This window comes from Hydractinia symbiolongicarpus, chromosome 12 (genome assembly GCF_029227915.1).
Source record: "Hydractinia symbiolongicarpus strain clone_291-10 chromosome 12, HSymV2.1, whole genome shotgun sequence".
Taxonomy (NCBI): Eukaryota; Metazoa; Cnidaria; class Hydrozoa; order Anthoathecata; family Hydractiniidae; genus Hydractinia; species Hydractinia symbiolongicarpus.
The window spans coordinates 11582367-11603547 of record NC_079886.1 but is presented as its reverse complement, the minus strand read 5'-3'; the positions used below and the strand labels follow the sequence as shown (position 1 = coordinate 11603547).

The window sequence follows — 21181 nt, the reverse complement described above, 5'->3', positions numbered from 1 at the left end:
TCAAAAATTAATAATTTTGCCGTGTGTGTGTTAGAAGAAAGTTACCTTTGACCATTTTTTTCATCGAAAAAGACTCGGAAAGGTTCCAATTCCTTTGAAATAAAAAACAATATAAAAATGAAGGGGTTTGTTATGATTGAAAACGAGATGTGCATCCTTCTCTCTTATTCCTAGCCATCTTTTCTTCTCAAACACATGGTCGTGAAGTACTGTGTTCACAACTCTGAATAATAAAAATGCAACTAATTAATTTGTGTTGGAGGTCCGCTTTAGAACGAGATTGGATAAGATAAAACCAAGAATTTGATAATAAATCAAAACAAATCAAAATAAATTAAGCATAAATTATGCATGCATAAAAGACCTAATTTTAATCGATGTCATTATTCCAACTCATAATATGAGTCGATAACCCAGATTGTTATTACAAAATTATCTAAGTTTATCGCGAATAATAAAGACAACGGAAGAAGTAAACATTCGCCAAAGGGGTGAGTATTGCTGGAGTATGTTGTGAATGGGTGTTATTATTGACAGTTCATCCTGATTAATGTAAATCTCAGTTTTTTTGTTGACACACATCGTTTTTTATCTAGCTCTCCGTAAGTCTTTTATAATCTTTTTTAAGGAATTGGGGTTGGTCTTGGGGTACAAACTTTATAATAAGTGCTAAAATGTAGAGGCTTTTTTGGGAGACTTACTTCTTCTAACACCCCCTTTAATAGACCCAACATATCACTTTATTACCAAAAGCTCTTAACTATATGTAACAAACCACTGAGGTGCCCCACATGAGTAGGAAATGCACAACAGAGCCCACTGTTGTTCATTTCCTTACAGGAAGTGTATATTTGTAAACACTTTAATATGGTGCATATGCATATGTTCATCCGCTATTCGCACGTAAAGTGCGTATTAATAGTGCGTAATGTATGACATATTTACGCGGGGAAAAAGAAAACATAACACACACACCCTTGCCCAGGCCATTTCGTAAGATTTTAGGCAGGCGTGTGGTAGATCACATGCCTCAAAAATTCTGCGTGTGCGATCAAAAAAAATTTTTTACAAAAACATTTCCTTTACCCCTGTACACCTCACAAGGGCTGCTGTTTTGGCGTAAGGAACAAGCAAAGTGCAAGTTCCAACAATGTACAGCAAGGAATTTCAACCTATATACAAAGAAGTCGTAAGCAGACTCGTTAATTAAACTTTGTTATTACTTGTGGGGCAAACAGATATTTAAATTAAATTGCGGAAAGTCGAACAACTGCTAAAAATAATATTTAATAAACCTTATGTTCGATGAATCATAAAAATTATTATCCAAAAGAATATTTCGTTATTAAAGAAGTTTTTTTTTTGAATTTTAACTAAAGTTTTAAATGGAGCCATGGGTAAAGTTGGATTCATCGCCAATCCATAGGCTGTTCGAAACAATTTTCTTTAACCTTCTGTTGTATTAGTTTCGCACATGTTGACTATATTGTTTTGAGACAATGTTCCCAATAAAGAGTCCTTTATTGCTATACGATCGGTTGCTGGTTTATTTTGTTCTATTTGGATAGCAATTTTGTGTCCTCTGCCTAGATCGATATGTCGAGTGACCTGACATACTAAAAATTACAATATTAGAAAAAATAAAAATAAATCAAAACAACCTTTTACTGTTAAAATCTCTCACCTGGTATTTTGTTACCACATTTGTACCGTTTGTAAACGCTAACACAGCTGTCTTCACATTTCCTTTTAATCGAGAAGTAATTTCTGTTTTATACCTCGCACAAACTTTACACCAATCATAGTTCACCAATACCGTTCCATCTTTTTCCTCTGTCTTTCAACCAAGAATATCTGATTTACCCCAACTTTCAAATGTATTTAATTCAACTTTATTTCCTTTCGTCCTTTTTTCAGACATTTTTAAAAAAAAATTATAGCGCTGATATAATCTCCACATTAACCCAAACTGAACAAACAAAATAAAATATCGACAATCCCATCATTAACTCAATGTTTTCATTTGTTTGCAAAATTTGAAAGGAAAAAGAAACAAATTCTTCAAAAGATAGCGGCCACACACTAGGTTGTTAGCGACCTATTCTGTTCTGCATAATACCCCTTTGTCAGCAAAAAGAAAAAAAACTGTATTGTATTCACCATACTCTTCCAGGGTAACATGCACATCTCTACACCTTGTGGCTGCCTAGGTCAACCAAGCATCCCCATCATTTATAGTTATCATATCATTTGATTGTGAGTAAGATTGGCGATTGCTTCCACCATTGGACTAAAACCTTGTTGGTCCTTCTAAGTCAAACCAAGCCAATTCAAGGAAATCTCAAACTGCCGACGTGAGATACATTTCAACTGATTTGCGTCTGCATTGCGTCAGCATTTTTTTTTTGTAATAAAATTTTCAGCTGGCAAAAACTTTCGTCATTCATCTTGTATTGGGGCTAGACCTCACAAAAATTCAATGTATTGATCTCCAAAGACGATGAGAAATGGAAACGGAGTACAAGTCCCATTGACCTATACCTTCCCGATGGTGTACTTCATTAAGTTAATAGTTCACTGCCAACTGGCTTTCTATATGTTTCGAGACGAACTCATTAGAAAGTACGTTGTGCACGTGCTATTTACGAAATGAAGGTCAGGGCATTCAATAAGTTGTATATCGCAGAAGTCACTGGTGACATGTTTCGAAAATGCTTGTCACCAGCACAGTTCGCCATGAAGCAAAACTGTACAGGAGACTCAATTTATAGAGTCTTCGCAGAACTTCTTTCCTCACAAAACCGAGGGCAGGGCTGACATATTGCCTGCTGTGTCGTGTGGGAGAGAGAACTTCCGGACTTCTTTTTAATACGATATACAATCCTCGGCGTCGTATCAAACATCGACGAAAAAGTGGAGACATTGTTAGAGAATACTGGAAATATTGAAAAAAGCTTAAAAACAAAAATTCAAAAACGCCTTAACAATCACAACTTGCAGCCAATTAGCAGGGACAAAGAGCCAGTTATCAGGGACACGGTGCAGAAAAATCGAGAACCCTCATTCACCGAGTTGGTAGCATCGTCAATTAATTCCGATGAAAGTGAAACGTATTTGTGGAAATCGATACTAAGTCAAACGCCAGTGGAAGACAGCCATGCGTCGGATATTAATTTCACTTCACCGACTCAAAATGTATTAATTAATAATACATATGAAAATCCTCCTATCCCTATTGAAAGGCAAACTTCGACACCATGTCTAAAGAAAAAAAGAGCTCCGGTTAATCGCTGCTCTGGATTTATTAAAGCGGAATTAGAGCGGCAATATTCCGAAATCGAATTGGCGCATGGCAGCGTGGAGGGAGGGAAAAGAACTTATGATGGAGAAGTCATAAAGAAAACAGCCCTCTCTCCAAATCGACTAAAAACAATACTTTCACTGGCTAGAAAAAATTTTAAAGACGATTTTGAAACCATTACAAATATGAACGAACTTGTTAATTCAAAATGTAGACAAATAAAAAGAAGGTTGGTTGTTAAAAAAATGTTGGAAGAAAAAGAAAACAACGTAATGAACGAATAAAATCATTAACATACCGTTATTTTTGTATATGTTTTTATAAAAAGTGTGTAAATAGTGTTTGTTATGATATTTCAGCAAAAATTTATTCTCTTTCTTTTCTCCCACGTCGTTATATTAGCGATAGTTAAAAAAGTTTGTCATAAGCAAGTGCCCCCGAAAAACGTAAACACGCTCTCGACGTTCAGCAATCTTAAATCATATTAAACAATTTCATGTTTTGAAACAGGTACAATTTTACTCACAATCGGTATGACGTCAATGAACAGCTGGTGTTTACAGAGAAAAAAAATCTATTTTTAGTAAGTTAAGCCATTATCACTAACTAAAATCACTCAGGCTACTGAAATACTGTGGTACCATTCGATTCGTAATAATAATCGAAAAAATTGTATATCGTATTAAAAAGAAGTCCAGAAGTTCTTTCTCCCACACGACACAGCAGGCAATAAGTCAGCCCTGCCCTCGGTTTTGTGAGAAGAGATGTTCTGCGAAGACTCTAACAATTGAGTCTCCTGTACAGTTTTGCTTCATGTTAAACTGTGCCGGTGACAAGCATTTTCGAAGCATGTCACCGGCGACTTCTGCGATATACAACCTAATGATGCCCTAACGTAATGAGTTCTATTAATAATTATTGCTTTTATTCTTCTTATGTAAAAAAAAATTTAAATCAAACATCCTGAAACGATCTCAAATAAATAAGCTGAAACAATTTCCGAAAGCAAATCTTTATAAATAATGTTTTTATATACGCGATTTTTTACGATGTAGAAATTTACCTATGTGACAGCGCGTAGGTTTTATATAGAGACCTTTATTAGATTAATAATTTCTTTTATATTAAAAGAATGTAAAACAAACACCTTGAAACGATTTTGAAACGATCTAAAATAAATATACTGAAACGATCATAATGATACGATTTTGAAACGAATTATGGTTATGTGAAACGATTTCAAGAATATAATAAAACAATCTTGAAACGATTATGAAACGATTTTATTTTTTAATGAAACGATTTACAAAATAGTGAAACGATTTCCATACGATCTGAAACGATTTCAAAAAATTAAACATTACTTTAAAATCGTTTCAAATTCGTATCACATGCTATGCTAATTAAAAAATGAAACGATTTGAAACGATTTTTTTTGAAACGATCTCGGAGACGATCCCTTAGTTATATTAGATCATCACAGAAAAAGCTAAAAAATCTTTAATTAAATTCTGTTTTTCTGTGGCTTTAAACTTTTTTCTTCTTTAATACTTTTGAATTTAAGTGTTTAAAAAATGTAATCCTTCGAGTGTGGTTCAGAGAAAATGTGTTCACCACCTATACATGTACGTTTGCCCAGGTTAAGTGTTTGTAACCGTAAAAAACAATTTGTGCAGTCAAATTGTTATGTTATGTTCAAATGCTCCAACTAAATAAAATAAACGAATTACATTAAGCGTTAAATTACTAGATAAATTATTAGATAAATTACTAGCTGAATATTAAGAAGCTTACCAGCGTCTCCTAAATATTCTAAACAAAGTTATATTGATTGATTTAGATTGATTAGTGTTACAAAGTTATAAAAAGGTATGACTTGATTCGGCTGTCTTCTTTAAAAATGTGTTGCGAGTTGAGTTAACACAAAAAAGATAGATATATATATATATATATATATATATATATATATATATATATATATATATATATATATATATATTAGTTTTTAAAAAAGTAATTAAATTTTTATTTACAAAAGGAATATATCCCTAGTGATATGCGTTTTTTTTATATACAAATTAAAAAAGAGGCATAAAGATTAAAGTAAAGACTGGTTTAAGTTCAAGTGAAATATTTTTATACATTATAAAATTTTGCAAAGTAGACCATGGAACACCACCACCAGGATGCGTGGTCATCATTTGTTTGGAAAGTATGATTGCTAGAATTTGGAAAATAACGATCTTACGATCGTCAGGTAAGAAAAGATTATTTTAAACACTGGTAGGTTGTCTTTTGGAGAAAAGTAGGATATAAATAACTGAAAAATAATTTTTTATTTAATGATTTTCATAAGCGTTGTCATCATAAGCCACCATTCAACTTTCCATAATTGAATTTACATTTTTTCTGTTTAATTAATGAACATCATACATGGGTTGAAATTCCCAGGTGTGAACATAACTGGAACTTATACTATGTTTCCAACACCAGAACAGCAACCTCTGCGTGGTGTAAAGGGGCAAGGGACTTAAATTTTTAGATTTTTTTCTTAATTTAGGTTGCGTGCGCTTGTTGAAGCTTGAAGTGCATAATGTATTGCTTGGGTGCTTTTTTCTTGTTTATTAGACCTGGTGCAGTATGTTTTTTAACTAAATCTATTTTTTATTGAAATTAGCTAGCAATACATCAGTAAGTTGGAAAAAGTTAGTACATACAGTACAGTCCAGATGTAAGCGTACGCGTACGCTCAACTTGCAAAAATAATTGCTTTCATTTAAAAACCCAATAAGATAGCAACTTTCTTTCAAATTGCGCGAGAATAATTGCTTCGTGTTAAAAACAAAAGCATAGCGAAAAACATTGTTTATAAGCAATACTCTGTGCGAGAAAAAATTAAACGCAGATGCCATTGAATTTTTATTTTTTTTAACAACGAAACTAATTAAAGTAACGCGATTTTAATGTCGATATATTTTAAAAACACAAGCTCTTTTAAAAAACAACAAATCCAATAGTCTAAATGTTAAAAAAAAAACATATGCTGCTACTTTTAAAAACTTTTAGTAATATTTATCACGAAACATATTTTTTAACATGCAAAACTTTTAAAAGTTCTTTTTATAAAAGGCAACGTTTAACAATGCAAACGGAAAAACCCTACGTTCGGAACTTTTCCCTTCACGAAAAGATTTCGAAAACAAATTAAATTTTAATACCACAGACAAAAAATCTAAAAATAAAACTTTCGACGTTCTTGAAATATCAAAACACTCTTTGTGAGAACATTTTGTTTTTTAAATTTCAATACCAAAGAAAGAGTCTAAAAATATAACTTTTATAACGCGATCTAAAAAACATTTCTATCATTGTTTTTCGTTCTTAAACTTCTAAAACACGATCTAAAAAAGCATTTCTATCGCCGCTTTTGGTTCTTAAATTTTTAAAAGGCGATCTAAAAAAACATTTCTATTGCCGTTTTTGGTTCTTAAACTTTTAAAACGTGATCTAAAAAGGCTTTTCTATCAAAATTAAAGTTTCAATCTTTGTTAAAATATAATAATTTCTATCGCTTAAAAGCTTTATTTAACCTGTGCAACCAACAATGCCTTCTCGCTAGTTTATTTAGTTTCCACGCAAAACTTATTTAATAAAACTATTAAACGATGGCTCTTCATGCCACATTGATATAGTTTATAACATTTGCAATTATGCTATTAGGAATAGTTATGTTAACACTATTTAGGAATAGTTACGCGCAGTTATAATAAGCTATTTTTTCTTCAATAATCTTTTGTTTATTATGCGCAAGTTAATGATCGTTAATAAGAACAAAAGACAAACATCTACCGCCTCCGAGAAAAAGGTGTGAAACTTGAGCGTATGCGTACGCTTACATCTGGACTGTACTGTATCATAGTTAACAGAGGGGTCAGATCTAGATTTTAACGAAATCTATTTTTTTATTAAAATTAGCTAGCAATACATCAGTAAGTTGGAAAAAGTTAGTACATATAGTTAACACTATTTAGGAATAGTTATGCGCAGTTATAATAAGCTATTTTTTCTTCAATAATCTTTTGTTTATTATGCGCAAGTTAATGATCGTTAATAAGAACAAAAGACAAACATCTACCGCCTCCGAGAAAAAGGTGTGAAACTTGAGCGTATGCGTACGCTTACATCTGGACTGTACTGTATCATAGTTAACAGAGGGGTCAGATCTAGATTTTAACGAAATCTATTTTTTTATTAAAATTAGCTAGCAATACATCAGTAAGTTGGAAAAAGTTAGTACATATAGTTAACAGAGGGGTCAGATCCGCTATTTTTAAAACAAACTCCTTCTATTTAGAATCCCACCCTTCTTATCCTTAGAGAGTAACCCCATATCAAGTTTAAACTATATCTTTATCCTGAAACGGATATAACACAAACACCATATTAATTTGAACTTAATTCAAAGACATCAGGCTTTTTCAGGAGAAGCATGTGATCGCACGTGCACGTCTTGGCACACGCCTAGATCGTTTCAGGCTTGTGATTAATCGCACGCTTGAAAAATAAATATTGAGTTCATCCTATAAAATCTATTTTGTAGCATGCGATGGCCCTTGAAATAATTTTTGAAGACTTGTCAGACAAAATGTCCGCCACATTTCCGGTTCAGTTGGACATATCCGTAGCTCTTTTCAAACTTTTGTCGGACAAAACGTCCGATAGATTTCCGTCTTGGTCAGACACTTTTAAATCTCAGAATTATTAATAGTTCTGGTCCTTTTAATCCACGAGCAAGCCTATTCATAGCCAACCTGACCATCCTAGCTAATTCACCGACTCCTGATTCAGTTAAAAGAACTACGTAAATTAAATCTCTTTTGCCTGGCTACTTCGTTGTTGGTAACCAACACAAGTCTTACACAAGAAATCAAGCTATGCGGTTCGTAACTAATGCGGAGGTGAACGCAGATGAAGCACGGATAAAGTAAGTCTTTTATCATGGATTTAATTGTACGTAATTCTTTATTTGACAAATCAATTAAAACCATAGCAGGTCCGAATTTAATTGATTTTTGTTTTATGCCGCAAGTGTATTGTTATATTTATTCAAACATTTTTAAAAAGGAAGCCCAAGCGAAGCATATTTTTGCCTATTTCCTTATGATGACCTGAAAAATAAATGATAAATTTATGAAAATGACTCTATTTCTAATGACTCTACTATTTCGGACATGTAGAAAAGGAAGTTAAGATTGAGAGAGTTGCTATACATAGACACTCAATCATCGTGTTTGGGGTTCACGATTCAAAAGGTCCCTGACTTTTCTACCGCAAAATGAATGCGCAACAAAGATTAACCTTGGAGCTCAACTTGAATTGCAAATATTCGGACCACACAAGTGGGTTGTAAGCTCTGAACTTCTGAAAGTTAGGGAGTTCAAAATTTGGTTAAAAAGTCAAGTTAGGGTGAAAGAAGATTTATTAAATTTTTAAGGAAATCCTTGTTTTTAAAATTTAGCCATTGTTTTAACAATACGAGCATGTACATAAATAGAAAATTTTGTTCTTATAAAAATGTTATTATTATAATACTGTATCAAAGTTTGATTTAGAGTTTAAGAACCATGGGCATTTGGCTTTAGCTGAAAGTGTTTTTTTTTACATGTTCAGCCAAAATTTTGTTATTATTATTAAGACTTTATATTTATTGCAGTACGTACCTTAGAATATTTGCATTGTAATATATAGTATGTACACGTTTAGACAAATAGTAACATTTGTTTCTTTGAAAATTTTGCCTTGAAAGATGTTCCTCATGTTTTTGAGTGTGAGTGTTTATGACAAAAAATAATATCAGTAAAATTTCAGCCTTCTCAGGGCTTCCACCGAGTCAAGGAAATCAGGGAAAGTCAGGGAATTTTATCTGTGGTCAGGGAATATCAGGAAAAAGACCCATTTTTGGGGAAAGTCGGGAATTTTTTGTCTTTTAACTTGACTTAGACTGATAGAACTTCATTTCTATAAATTCAAAAATTGGAAATGCAAAGTTGCATGCCTTATTAATGTTATGCCGTGTTTCTCAGTGGAACTAACATACTCTTGACCATTTTATATAGTACAAATTAAAGCTCTTATAAGTTATGTTGCGACAAATACGGTTTAAACGGTTTTAGTTAAATTGTTTTTCTGTTTCGCTGTAAAATTTCTTGAAAAAGTCAGGGAAAGTCAGGGAATTTGACCTCAAAAAGTCGGGGAAAGTCAGGAAATTTATATATTTATTTATATATATTTTATTTATAAATATTTATATATTTATATATATTTTCGCTGGAAACCCTGCTTCTCCATGTTCTTATTTTGCTCTTATTTTTTCAGCTTATCAGCTTAATTGTTCTTAAGTAATAAGTATATTTTGCATAGAGAAGTCGGGGGATTTTCATGCCAGTTGGAGGATTTTCATATCAGTCAGAGGATTTTCATATCAGTTAGAGACAATGAAAATTAATTGGATACTCTACATAAATTTGTATAACTATTTTTTTAAATTTAATTTACACTTTGTATGTCATAATAATATGTTTTAGGTGTTATTTTTTTGCTAGTTGTTAAGGTGTATTATAACACCCTCCTTTGTGATGTTAATTTTAATGTTGAAATGACTTGCATAGAAAACAATTCTTCTTAATTGGATTACAGAAAAACACCCTTCTTTATTTTGCTTTTCTAATTTTCGTAGCGTTGCAAATTAATATATTAAGTTGCTGTTACCTGAGGTATAAAACTAGTTCAGTGGCGCAGTGTTTGGAGCTTCCTTCCTGGACTTCCTTAACCCATAAAGTAGCTGCTTTGTGTGTTGCACAAATTAATGGATGTTTTGGTAGTTATTCCAACATATAGATATAATAACAGAGAATAAGACAAAGCAGCTATTCAGGCTATTGAACTGAGGTGTGTCCCTGGGCTTTATCGACTGTAGTAGTATAATAAAATTTTGTCAGAAGTGCATGATCCTATACATTTTCTTGATTTGTGTTTCAATCTTTGCACAATAGAGGTAACAGGTGAAAGTATATTTAAAAAAAAAATTTGTATGGGAGTTTACTCGTATTAATAACGACTAACCAAATTAGGGTTGCTATCACCTGGATAACTTGTTAATGCTTGATGATGATTTCCCATTGATAGTGACGCAGTGTTCAGGCTCATTGCTCATGGAGTTTGCTCTGTGAATGCCCCCACCCAATAAAAAGATTAAACTTTTTAAGATTCGATTGGTGCACAAAGTAATGAAGTACTCTTGTTTCAGTCTACACAACTAAGTCTTGTAATTATTTGTGTGTGACAGGGTGTTTGTGCATCTAATGTTGGAAGGGGTAGAGAGTAGTTCATCACATTCTTGGGTTGCAGCGCTTAAAAATATTTTATCCCAGGTGACTACCATGAATGCTGAGAATTTAAATGGCTGGGCAAGTCAATTTAATCGTTTGTTTTTGTATCTTAAAAGTCAAATGTTAAATTTTAGTGGTCAGTGAGTGCTGACCAGCTGTTATTTTAGGCACTTGATATTTCTAACTTTAAATAACTGTAAAATGTATAAGTTTTTTGTTTCCTTCTGAAAACAAAGTTAGTAGTTATAACTAGAAATTTCACTAATATCTGATATGTTAGTGAAACCAAGCAAGTATAAGATTATACTTTTCTTCACTGCAATATCGTAATCCTCAGAACAAATAATAATTGAAATGTAATATAATGTAATTTAATATAATATAATGTAATGTATTGCAATATAATGTAATACTGTAATTTAAGGTATTGTGATGTAATATAATGTAATGTAATGCAATATAATGTAATATAATGTATTAATGTAATATAATGTATTAATGTAATATAATGCAATACAATGTAATATAATGTAATATAATGAACAATAAACCATACACTGCCAAGTTTCTGTCTATTTCGTTTTTGTCCAATCATATAAACAGAACCACAATGAACTATAATTTTAAAGCAATAACTGATCCCTTTTACTATATTTTCAATAACTAACTTTTACACTTACACAGAGAATCACAGTGTTTTACCAGTTTTGTCACATTAAATTTCTAATGGCCATGACTGTAAAGTGTACATTTTAAATCTTTTGATATTTAGAACACAACAAAATAAATTGAAATAAAATAACTAACCATTTTAGCTGATTTCATATCTCTGAAACCAAATTTTTAATCCACTGGTCCACTTTAAGAATAATTATGCATTTACCACATTGAAGTTCTGCAAAATTGTTGATAATGACCAAATGTTGTTCCACAAGCAATTATAAACAGTGTCCACAAAAGACATACATGCTAATCTGCCAGTGAGATATTTCTTTTTGCATAAAAATCTATAAAAAACACCTGAAATGGAACTGTTCTCAATAAGAGTCCTGAGAAGGGGGTCCTAGTGCATTTCAAGATCTCATTTGAGCTATGGAAGGCGTGCTAGCACAACAGCTGCTTAACTAGACAACTGCCTAAGATATCAATCCTATAATTATGCTGAACATTAAACAAAAAGGTTCGATTCACACTTTTATAGTCTCTGGCATGACTTAACGAAGGTTTAAACTCAGGGCTACATGTCGGTCATTATATTGCTATCAGTAAAAAAACTAATTAAAGAGCAACATATAACAGACTAGTCGTTAGCTCATGAATTTTTTATGGGAGATTGCCTGTTTTTTATACCTTCTGAATCTTTGCCTGCTTGTTAGCACAATGTAATAAAATTTACTTGGCTGTGGGTTATTACTATGATTATGGGTGTGATTGTAATTGCTTTTTGATTACAAAAAAGACCAGGTATTATAATATATCATAATATAGATGTCTATTTGTTGTCTTGAATAAAAAAGTTTTTGAAATATAAATCCAACTTGCAATGTTTCAAATAATGAAAACGTATTCATTTTTGTGAACATAAATTTTCACAAGTAAAAAGATTTTGACGGCAATGCTTTTACCAAACAAGCAAGATTTCACAAGCCTTTACTTTTAGGAATCACCCCAATTAACAATAAAGATTTCAAGGATGTAACCTAAAAAAACAAGCATAAATATGTAACAAAAATAGTCCAATTTCTGAAATTCTTAAAAGTTTCTACCCTTGAAAGTTTCTGCACTTAAAATAACATAATTAGATTATAAGGTTAACACAGTTATTTGTTTTCAACACAAAAGCAGTGCCTGACAGCATCATACACAAAAACAAATTTCAGGATTTTGTTTCAAAGTTTTGCTGTTTTGTATATCAACATTTTAAATTAGAGGTGATAATTTATACCTGAACAGGATGGTTTCTTTTAAAATGAAAAACATTGCTCTCTTTGTTACTTCTTTAATACATGCTTTCTTGAGAATAAGAGACATAAATTTTGGAAAATTTCTTGTTTACATTTAGGTATTTTTGTTATTGTTTTTGATGTTTCTTTACGAATAACAAAATCAGGAGCATACTTAAAAAGCAAAATTGTTTTATTGCTTCAGATATAAAAATATAAAAAACATTACTAAAACTCTTCTCCTTTTTTTCAGGGTTATATTTTAAGTTCTAAATAAATAAAGTTATTGTTATTAATGTGTGTATATAGTTTCTAACTCTCTTATAGGTTGTTATGCTAATACACATCATAATAATAAGTTCATTCTTTCAGTTCTCTTACTTTCATTGCAACTGTCATGTTGGCTCATTATTTGTACAACCTCCTAGGCATTGTATTGCTTGATAAGCATTTTAAGATTCTCGAGAAATACGATAGTAAAAGATGAACCAAACTTTAAAGTATTGTCAAGATTGGCAATAATATGAAAAGTCTTTGAAAACAAGCTTTTCCAGAAGTTTAAATGTTGATTGTGTATTTAAACTGACACAAATAATGTCTACTAAGAAGTATCGAAAACTTTCAAATATGTGTGAATTTGACAGATTAGTGTAAGTTATGTTTGTATTTCTCTATGAATTGTTTATCTTGCTGTGGTTTTAGTATATGATGCATTGCTGAATCTTAACCTCAGAGAACATTTTGAGAAATTTGTAAACCTTTAATATACTGTTACCTGTATATTAAAATGGTAGGGAGCAAAGGTATTTTATGTGGTTAACTTGTCTAATAAGTTTTCAAATTATTTTTCTAGGAGGTATATAAATACAGAAAGTAGTGTTTTGATTCCCTCGTCGCCAGCACCTAAAATGGACGACTTACCGCCTCCACCACCACAGTTAAACACCTCTGATAGTAGTGATGTATCATTTCCAACACCACCACCACCTATGTCACCTGACTTTCCATCACCACCCATGTCACCACCAGTACCAGATGCAACACTAGAAGCTGAATCACCCATTGGAAGTAGTGAAAAGTTGCATGGTAAGCTTTCTAGGACATCAAGTGCAGGGTCTGCACTGAATGAAGATGATAGTCAGTCTGAAGAAGAAGACTTGGATTTTACAGATGCTGATAAAGCTATTGATAAAATGTTAGATGACTTAGAAGATTTCCAAATGGTGGGTAGAAATGCTATTTATTTATTTATTTATTTATTTATTTATTTATTTATTTATTTATTTATTTATTTATTTATTTATTTATTTATTTATTTATTTATTTATTTATTTATTTATTTATTTATTTATTTATTTATTTATTTATTTATTTATTTATTTATTTATTTATTTATTTATTTATTTATTTATTTATTTATTTATGTATTTATTTATTTATTTATTTATTTATTTATTTATTTATTTATTTATTTATTTATTTTTTTATTGAATGATTGATTGATTGGCACTATTCAACTTTTAGAAAACAGCTAGGAAACTCAGTAAAACCCTTGTTTGTGTAGAATTTGGCATTTCATATTTTCCCAGGCTTCTAATTTGTTACATATGTGAGAAATCATGTATGCCAGTTTGTAATTTATACTGTCGAAATGTTTTATTCTTTTAAAACAAACTGATAGGCAGCATTTAAACATAAACAAGAACCAAGCTTTAAAATAATATTGATCTAATGCACTAAAAAATATGTATTTCTTTAACCATTTGCAAGACTGAATTACAACTAAAATAAAATTCTGACCCCCATCACCACAGTGTATACACCAGAAGAATGCAAGCTGTAAGCATAAATAGGACATGGAAGAGGTTAGTATAAATACTCCAAAACTGAATTTTGATCTTTACAATGATCTTAAAGCTGATAGAAACTTAATTACATATCTATACCTTATAAGATAAGTGTAAGTTATCCTCCAAGTCTGATTGATACCTGGCACCAACTGGCCTTTAACACTGCAAAAGTTTAGGACTTATTGCAGCCATCTTTTGACCCAAATATTTCGTTTTTCTGCAATTCAGAAGCAGAAAAAAAGCAGCCGTAAAGAAATTAATTCTTCACCATCCTGTTCAATTATCATATTACTTTCTTCACTGGTGTTTTTACAAAATAAATTTTTTAAATGCAACATTTTAAAAAGTGGCAATGTGCTTATGGAACTTTGTTATATGGACATCTCTTTCTAAAAAATTGTTATTAAAATCAAAAAAGCAAAAGTACAAACTCGTTTGTACGGATAAAATACTTTTAAAATTAATTTCTGTGCACTTCCTGATCAAGAATATTTTCCTTTTATAATGCATTCATATTGTGTTTAGGACATTGGTCACTTTACGTTATTTTGTATTTTACAACTGTCAACAAAATAGACTATTATTTTGTTACGTTTATGTATGATCGATGATTTTAGTTTTGTGGCGTGTTTCCTCTTTATTTTAAAACAAATTATGGTGATAGTTAAGCTTTGTAGGAATGTTTTGTTGTCATTTTGGAAGGAATTACGGCGATATTTTAGACTTCCTAGGAACGTTTTTTTATCATTTTAAAAAAATTACGCCGACATTAAGCTTTGATAAGACAGATCCCCTTTTTTGTGTTCTTTTTAAATTTGGAAATCAGTCTATTTTGATCAGACTTTTTTTACATATTTTTCACTAACATAAATCTAATGGAGGTTACCTGAAAAATGAATTCAATAACTGTTAAAAAGACATTACAATACCATACCTTGTTGTTCTAAGAACCATGGCATCTCCTAAAACTGGAAGAACTATAGACATTTTGCATCTATACTATATTTGCCCTGTTATTCCTGTTGCTGGATTAGTGTTTCAATTTCAAAATGAGGTGGGGATGTGGGGAAGCAGGGTTATTTTTTTAATGTTATGCAGCGAAAATATTAGACTTAGATATTGTACAACCTTTTATGAAATATACAGCATCTCACTTGCAGGATTATTGGAGAGTCGGGATCTTTTTTAAACCCTGCCAAAAAAAAAGAATTACTGAAGAGGCGAAAATATTTTAAAGAAGCAAAATACATAGCAAAAATATGGTATAAAATTTGGAAAAAAAAATGATGCCTTTTTGAAAATTGGTTTTTCTCTTTGCAGGTCATTTGACAACAAAAATGTGAGTTAAGACAGTAACAAGAAACATAGGTTTTTGTACAGATATCATAATAATTCATATTACGGACAATTAAGGAACAAAATTGAAAATATTAATATTTTTAATGTAACATGACCCTATAAAATCATGATGCTATCATGATGGTCTGAATTTTATTTTAGATTTAACATACTTAACTGATGTTTTTAGGAGTTAGGTCCTGATCCTAATCAGGATAAGAAAGATGACTTCAAAATGTTGAGCCCTACTCACAAACCTGCTCCACCACCAATCAGTGATGCATCCCTGGTATGTTACTTTTATTGATGTATTATTTTATTCACGTTCTATCAAAAGTAAAGTAAACTTTTAAGAAGAACATAAAAACCGTGTAGTTTATAATTCGTATGACATTAGCTTTAAGTATAAAAAGATATGAATCATTTTTTATTTCTGAAACATAACTTGCTTAGGTATTAAATTTTAAGGATTGAATCTTTGCATTTTAGATTTACAAATTAGCAACTATTTTATCTTCCTGTGGTGATTTTCTTAATTAGTGTTTTCTAATTTTGTGTCTATAATTACATTATGTTGTTCTGTTTACATTGTTCCTTACGATAGAATCAAAAAAATTAGTACTTAACCCAGACATGGTTTTAAAGATTTTGTTGCACTAACAAAATAATATATCTAAATGTTTTCTGTGATTATTAATTTTATTTTTTTTTTACAATTTTTTTATACCTTTTAACGTAGTATGATTATCTTAAATTCTTCCAAACTGAAAAAATTTATTAGTTGTTGTGATGCTGAGCCTGCTTTAGCTGTCGATTCAACTTATTTGCCTTTCAGCTCTTGTTACAATTTAACTTTTAGAGCACTAGAAAGACGTCCATAATTTTTAGCCTAAGTAAATGTGGCGTGTAAAACGAAATAGCAAATTTAGCAGGAAAAAGAAATTTTGTAAATAGAAAAGTGTTAAATCTAAAGTAGTTAAAGTTTCAGAAATGGGGAAAAATGTCAGACATTTTAGATTTAGATGGTCAATCAGAACTATTTTTATTTTTCAAAATATATTTTTGCCAATGAGGATTGAATTTCAGGTCTGTTCTTGAAAAGTTAGCATTAAATCCGTTATCAATATGCTTGTCATTAAATTACATTTTTAATTCAAATTTCTAAAGTAAAAAAAACAGAATTTTAGTCAAAAGATGTCAGGAAAATGTCATACATGTCAGAAAAATAAGAATTTAACATTGAGTGCACATCCTGGTACAAAATTAACTATGCTAGGTGAATTTTGAAGAGTGCAAAGGTAGGTACATTTAGAATGGCAAAAGATGAAACTTAATGTGTCTTCCTCTCAGATAAACTTGTTTTTTTTCACTGAACATTGTGCTAAAACAACAGTTCCAATAGCTGCTAATGTTCATTACAAAAACTCTTTTGATGTTGTCAAGTGTTATGTAGTTGTGAATCAACAAGCATAGATTGAAACACTAATGAGATGCTTGTGTTATACAGAGGTTCCAACTCATATTTTGTTAATAAAAACTATTTAGTTTTAAATTTCTAATCTGTGTTTTCTTTCTCTACACTGTCTTAGTTTTGTAGTTCTATTTGCTAACAGCCCAACCATTTTTGTCTTTAGCAATTTTAAATTGTCATAAAAATTTAAAAACTGGGAAAGGCCTAAATTTCTTTGGAGTTTAATGTTTCAAAAACTTCCTCTGTGTTGAGTGTTCTATATGTGTGCATCTTTGTAAATGTTCCTGTGAAGGAGAGTGTGTTGCATGTCAGATTTTACAAACAGGATGCATGATAATTAAAATGGATCAAGTTTAATCCTTACCATTTACTTTCCACTACTCTTTATAAACAAAAAATATCCTATTCCTGCATGCTATCAGTGAAAGGAATGAATCATGTGAGGTGCTTACTGGTCAAGAGAAGTTCTTATGTAATGTTGCTCAGATTATTTGTATCATATTGTTGTGTTTATGCAACACGCATAAAATAGGTAGAAGTTGAAAAACCTTTAGCACAATTCATTATAAATGAGTCATTTTGTGAAAGAATGTATAGGTAATTGTAGAATGAAAAAAGTTCTTAAAGTAAAGTTGTTTAGCTTGCTTGTACTGTACGACAAGTTATATTTTTTTGTCAGCCTCTGCATAATTTTTATTGAAAACATTTACTATGATTTATTGACCTTTTGAGCAGGACAATTTACATATATTTTAGCTGTACTTTATTAAGAAATAATAGTTTTCACATTTTAAGTGTGATACATTAATTTCTGCTGTTAATAAACTGCTGCACTTTTGTCCTTATTTACACACCTCTTCGATCCAAATTTCGCATCTTTAAATGTAGAGTATTTTTTAACGAGTAAATATTTTTTTTGTTTTGTTATAACCAACTGTAATAATTTAGCAGCATACTATTTTTGAGGGAAAGATGATGAACTTTGATAATAGCAATTTTTTTAGTACTTATATATGTTTATCAATACTCTCTTGTTTGTCTACATCACCATATTTTATAGACTGCTTGCAAGTATTGTTGTTAAACCGTTGAATAATGATAACATCAAGGTTTTCAAGTTTGTGGAAACTACAGTTACCATTTTAATTTTCAAGGGTTGTATTATTCTTTTATGGATTTTCAACATTTTTTTTTCCCCACATAGACCAAATATTTATTCGTCATCAAACATGATGTGAGAATAACATAGCATTTATGTTGTCATTTTCAGTTATTAATATTATGTTATTTATAATATGTTTTATCAAAAAAATTCAAGTTAAGAATATTTTAATTTATTTCATGACAATAAGTCATCCAACTTTTAGCCTATTTGTGTATGTTTAGCAACGTAAAGAATTCCTGTTTATAAATTTGCATTTTCACGCTCTGCATATTTTGTGGTGTATCTTGCTTGAATTTTAAACCCTAAAAATTGTGTGAATATAAGACACCAAAAAACAATTATAATTGAAGATATAATACCTCAATTTTTAAAGTGAACCAAAATTATGTAAAAACACAAAAAAATGAGATTATTATTAATGTAGTAATGCTTGGAGTGTGTGATATTTTCTTTACATATTTTTATTCCTTCTGGTTTATTCATTTAGTTAAGCTGCCATGTTCTACAAATTAAACAACTTACTGAGATCTACTTTACAATCATAATTATTGATGTCATTTTTTTATTTTTGGAATTCACCATTTGTTAAACTTTAAGTCTTCTTCTCATTCTACTTTTATTATTCATGCATGGGAAGAAATGTAATGTTGTTATAAAACATTAACAAAATCTCTTGTGTGTTGAAAATTGGAATAATTTTTAAACTTTTATTATTTTTTTTTCTAAACAATTTGGAATGAAATTTGAATCATCTGACAAATTTAGTCAATGATTATCTTCTATGTTTACATTTTTCACTTCAAAACAACCGGCAGTCAATCCAATACAGTTATGTTTGACAGATATTTGTTGGTGTTTATTTGAAGAGTATGTTTAGTAAACATTTTAACTGAATAATATGTTATAATAGTATCTTGTGTATGCATGTGTGTGTACTCTTCTTCCTGCTTGAGATAGAAATTGGATTAATATATACTGATTTGTTGACCTTGCTGGCCACACCCACTTTTGCAGTCGTCTTGGTGAATAATCTATTAACTGTTTGTTGGTTTTTTTATATATCAAATTACTAAATGCTTTGAAAAAAAGGCACGGAAGTAAAAAATTATCAACTATTAGAAAGGAAGAATTATCAATCTATTTATGCTGTATGGCTTGTAATATACAAAGCAATAAAAAATTTTCTGTTAGAAGTTCTTTTTATCATAAATCATTCCTGGTAATTGCATAATAGTAAGATTTTTGAAAAAATGTTATTTTTAAATGAGTAAGCCTTAAACAGTGTTGATAATTTTGTTAGATAACATCTTTGTTATTTAAGTTGTTTAACACAGAGCTATTTTAAACACAAGAACTTTCTTTTTTTTATATAAACGAAAGAGTTTGTCAAAAAAGAGTCACCTATTTTAACTTCATATTGGATGTAATGAGTAGCTCGCAGCAGTACAGGATCCTCAGGCCCACTGAAAGTATCAGTAGGGCCAACCAAGCTTTCTTGGCTGCATATACCAAATTGTACTTAATGAATATCCTTTGCTGTACTTGAGCTTTTCTTCTGTGTATAATTCCTATTCACAACAATGTCTACTTGTATGTGAGAAGTATAATGTTAGAGTTTGCACTATAGATAAATGGAGAGATGATATAATAAATATGTTGTTATCAACCGATTGATATCTTTTTATTTCTTTTTTTGTTGCTGTTGTTGATAATAATAATGATGTTATTTTTGTTGTTGTGGTTTGCAAAGATACCAGTTATACTATATTAAGTATAACAGCTTGCCAAAAAATCTGAACACATGTTGGAGTAAGAATGCAGATTGGTGATAGAAAAGTTACTATTATTAAAATTGTGAAATTGTAGAGAATTATAGATTGTATCAATCTAAAAATCTGTATAAATAATTAAATTTTGTTTAAATTGTGCTCCAAAATGACACGTAAACACAAGCGATGTTGCCAGTTGAGTATGGTTGATATATACAGATTTTATTCTGATTTCCATTTGTCATTGCATTTGCAGGATCATTTGAGGTTTTCGATGGGAAATTTTGAAGGTATGTTGCAACTGTTGTTTCTATTGTTCTGTCTGAATTTACCATAAATCTACCATAAATTTTGCTGTTTGTAGTCAAAATTTTGCTGCCATAGCTATCTGGTATTCTAGATTTTTAACAGCTGCCAAATAATAATGTAACGTTACCTTGCTACGTTACTTTTCAGCATAATGTTCTGTTATTGGTGTCTAATAATCACAAAAATTATCAAATCGCCAACTTTAACAGATGTTTGGATTTTAATTTTTTTATAAAAAACTACTTTATATTTATATTAACTTTAAATTTACCTAGTGTGGAAGTTTACTTTATAGTTCCCAAATGTTTTTTTTCTCATATGGCTTCATGAAGTCTCAAAGGCCCTAAATGGTTTTTAATAAGAAAAGAGTAAAGAATTATCTTCAAACATTTCTCGGCTTAACGTCTGTTTTTTATGGCTAGCATGGGTTGGCAGAGGTATGTTATGACCTTTTTCCAACTTGATCCAAACTGCGGTAGTTCTAAAATCAAATTCCTCTGCATCACGTCTTTCCTCGTCACCTCCTGCTAAGTCTTTATCGCTCTACCTCTGGGCTTTGTTCTCTCCAAGTAGTTTTTTTGTTTAACCAGATCACTTTTGAAGGAAGGTCATAAATCTAAAAAACTCCTGGAATTTACTTTTTAAAA

The 21181-nt window shown here is 30.6% G+C and overlaps 1 protein-coding gene across 7 annotated transcripts in view; it reads left to right on the top strand.

Moving 5' to 3' along the window:
* The first annotated feature begins 418 nt into the window (after positions 1-418).
* The window catches only part of LOC130621882 (amyloid beta A4 precursor protein-binding family B member 1-interacting protein-like), a 37742-nt gene continuing 16979 nt past the window's right edge, over positions 419-21181 (top strand). For 3 of the 7 annotated variants that reach the window (XM_057437246.1, XM_057437244.1, XM_057437245.1), the window contains exons 1-4: positions 12855-13282; positions 13486-13855; positions 16011-16109; positions 20482-20515. In XM_057437246.1, coding sequence (XP_057293229.1) covers positions 13227-13282; positions 13486-13855; positions 16011-16109; positions 20482-20515 — 559 coding nt within the window. In that variant the 5' untranslated portion in view covers positions 12855-13226. Of the gene's footprint in view, positions 492-514; positions 603-7901; positions 8286-12854; positions 13283-13485; positions 13856-16010; positions 16110-20481; positions 20516-21181 lie in introns of those variants that run through there. The other 4 variants (XM_057437247.1, XM_057437248.1, XM_057437249.1 and 1 more) reach the window with 4 other exon arrangements.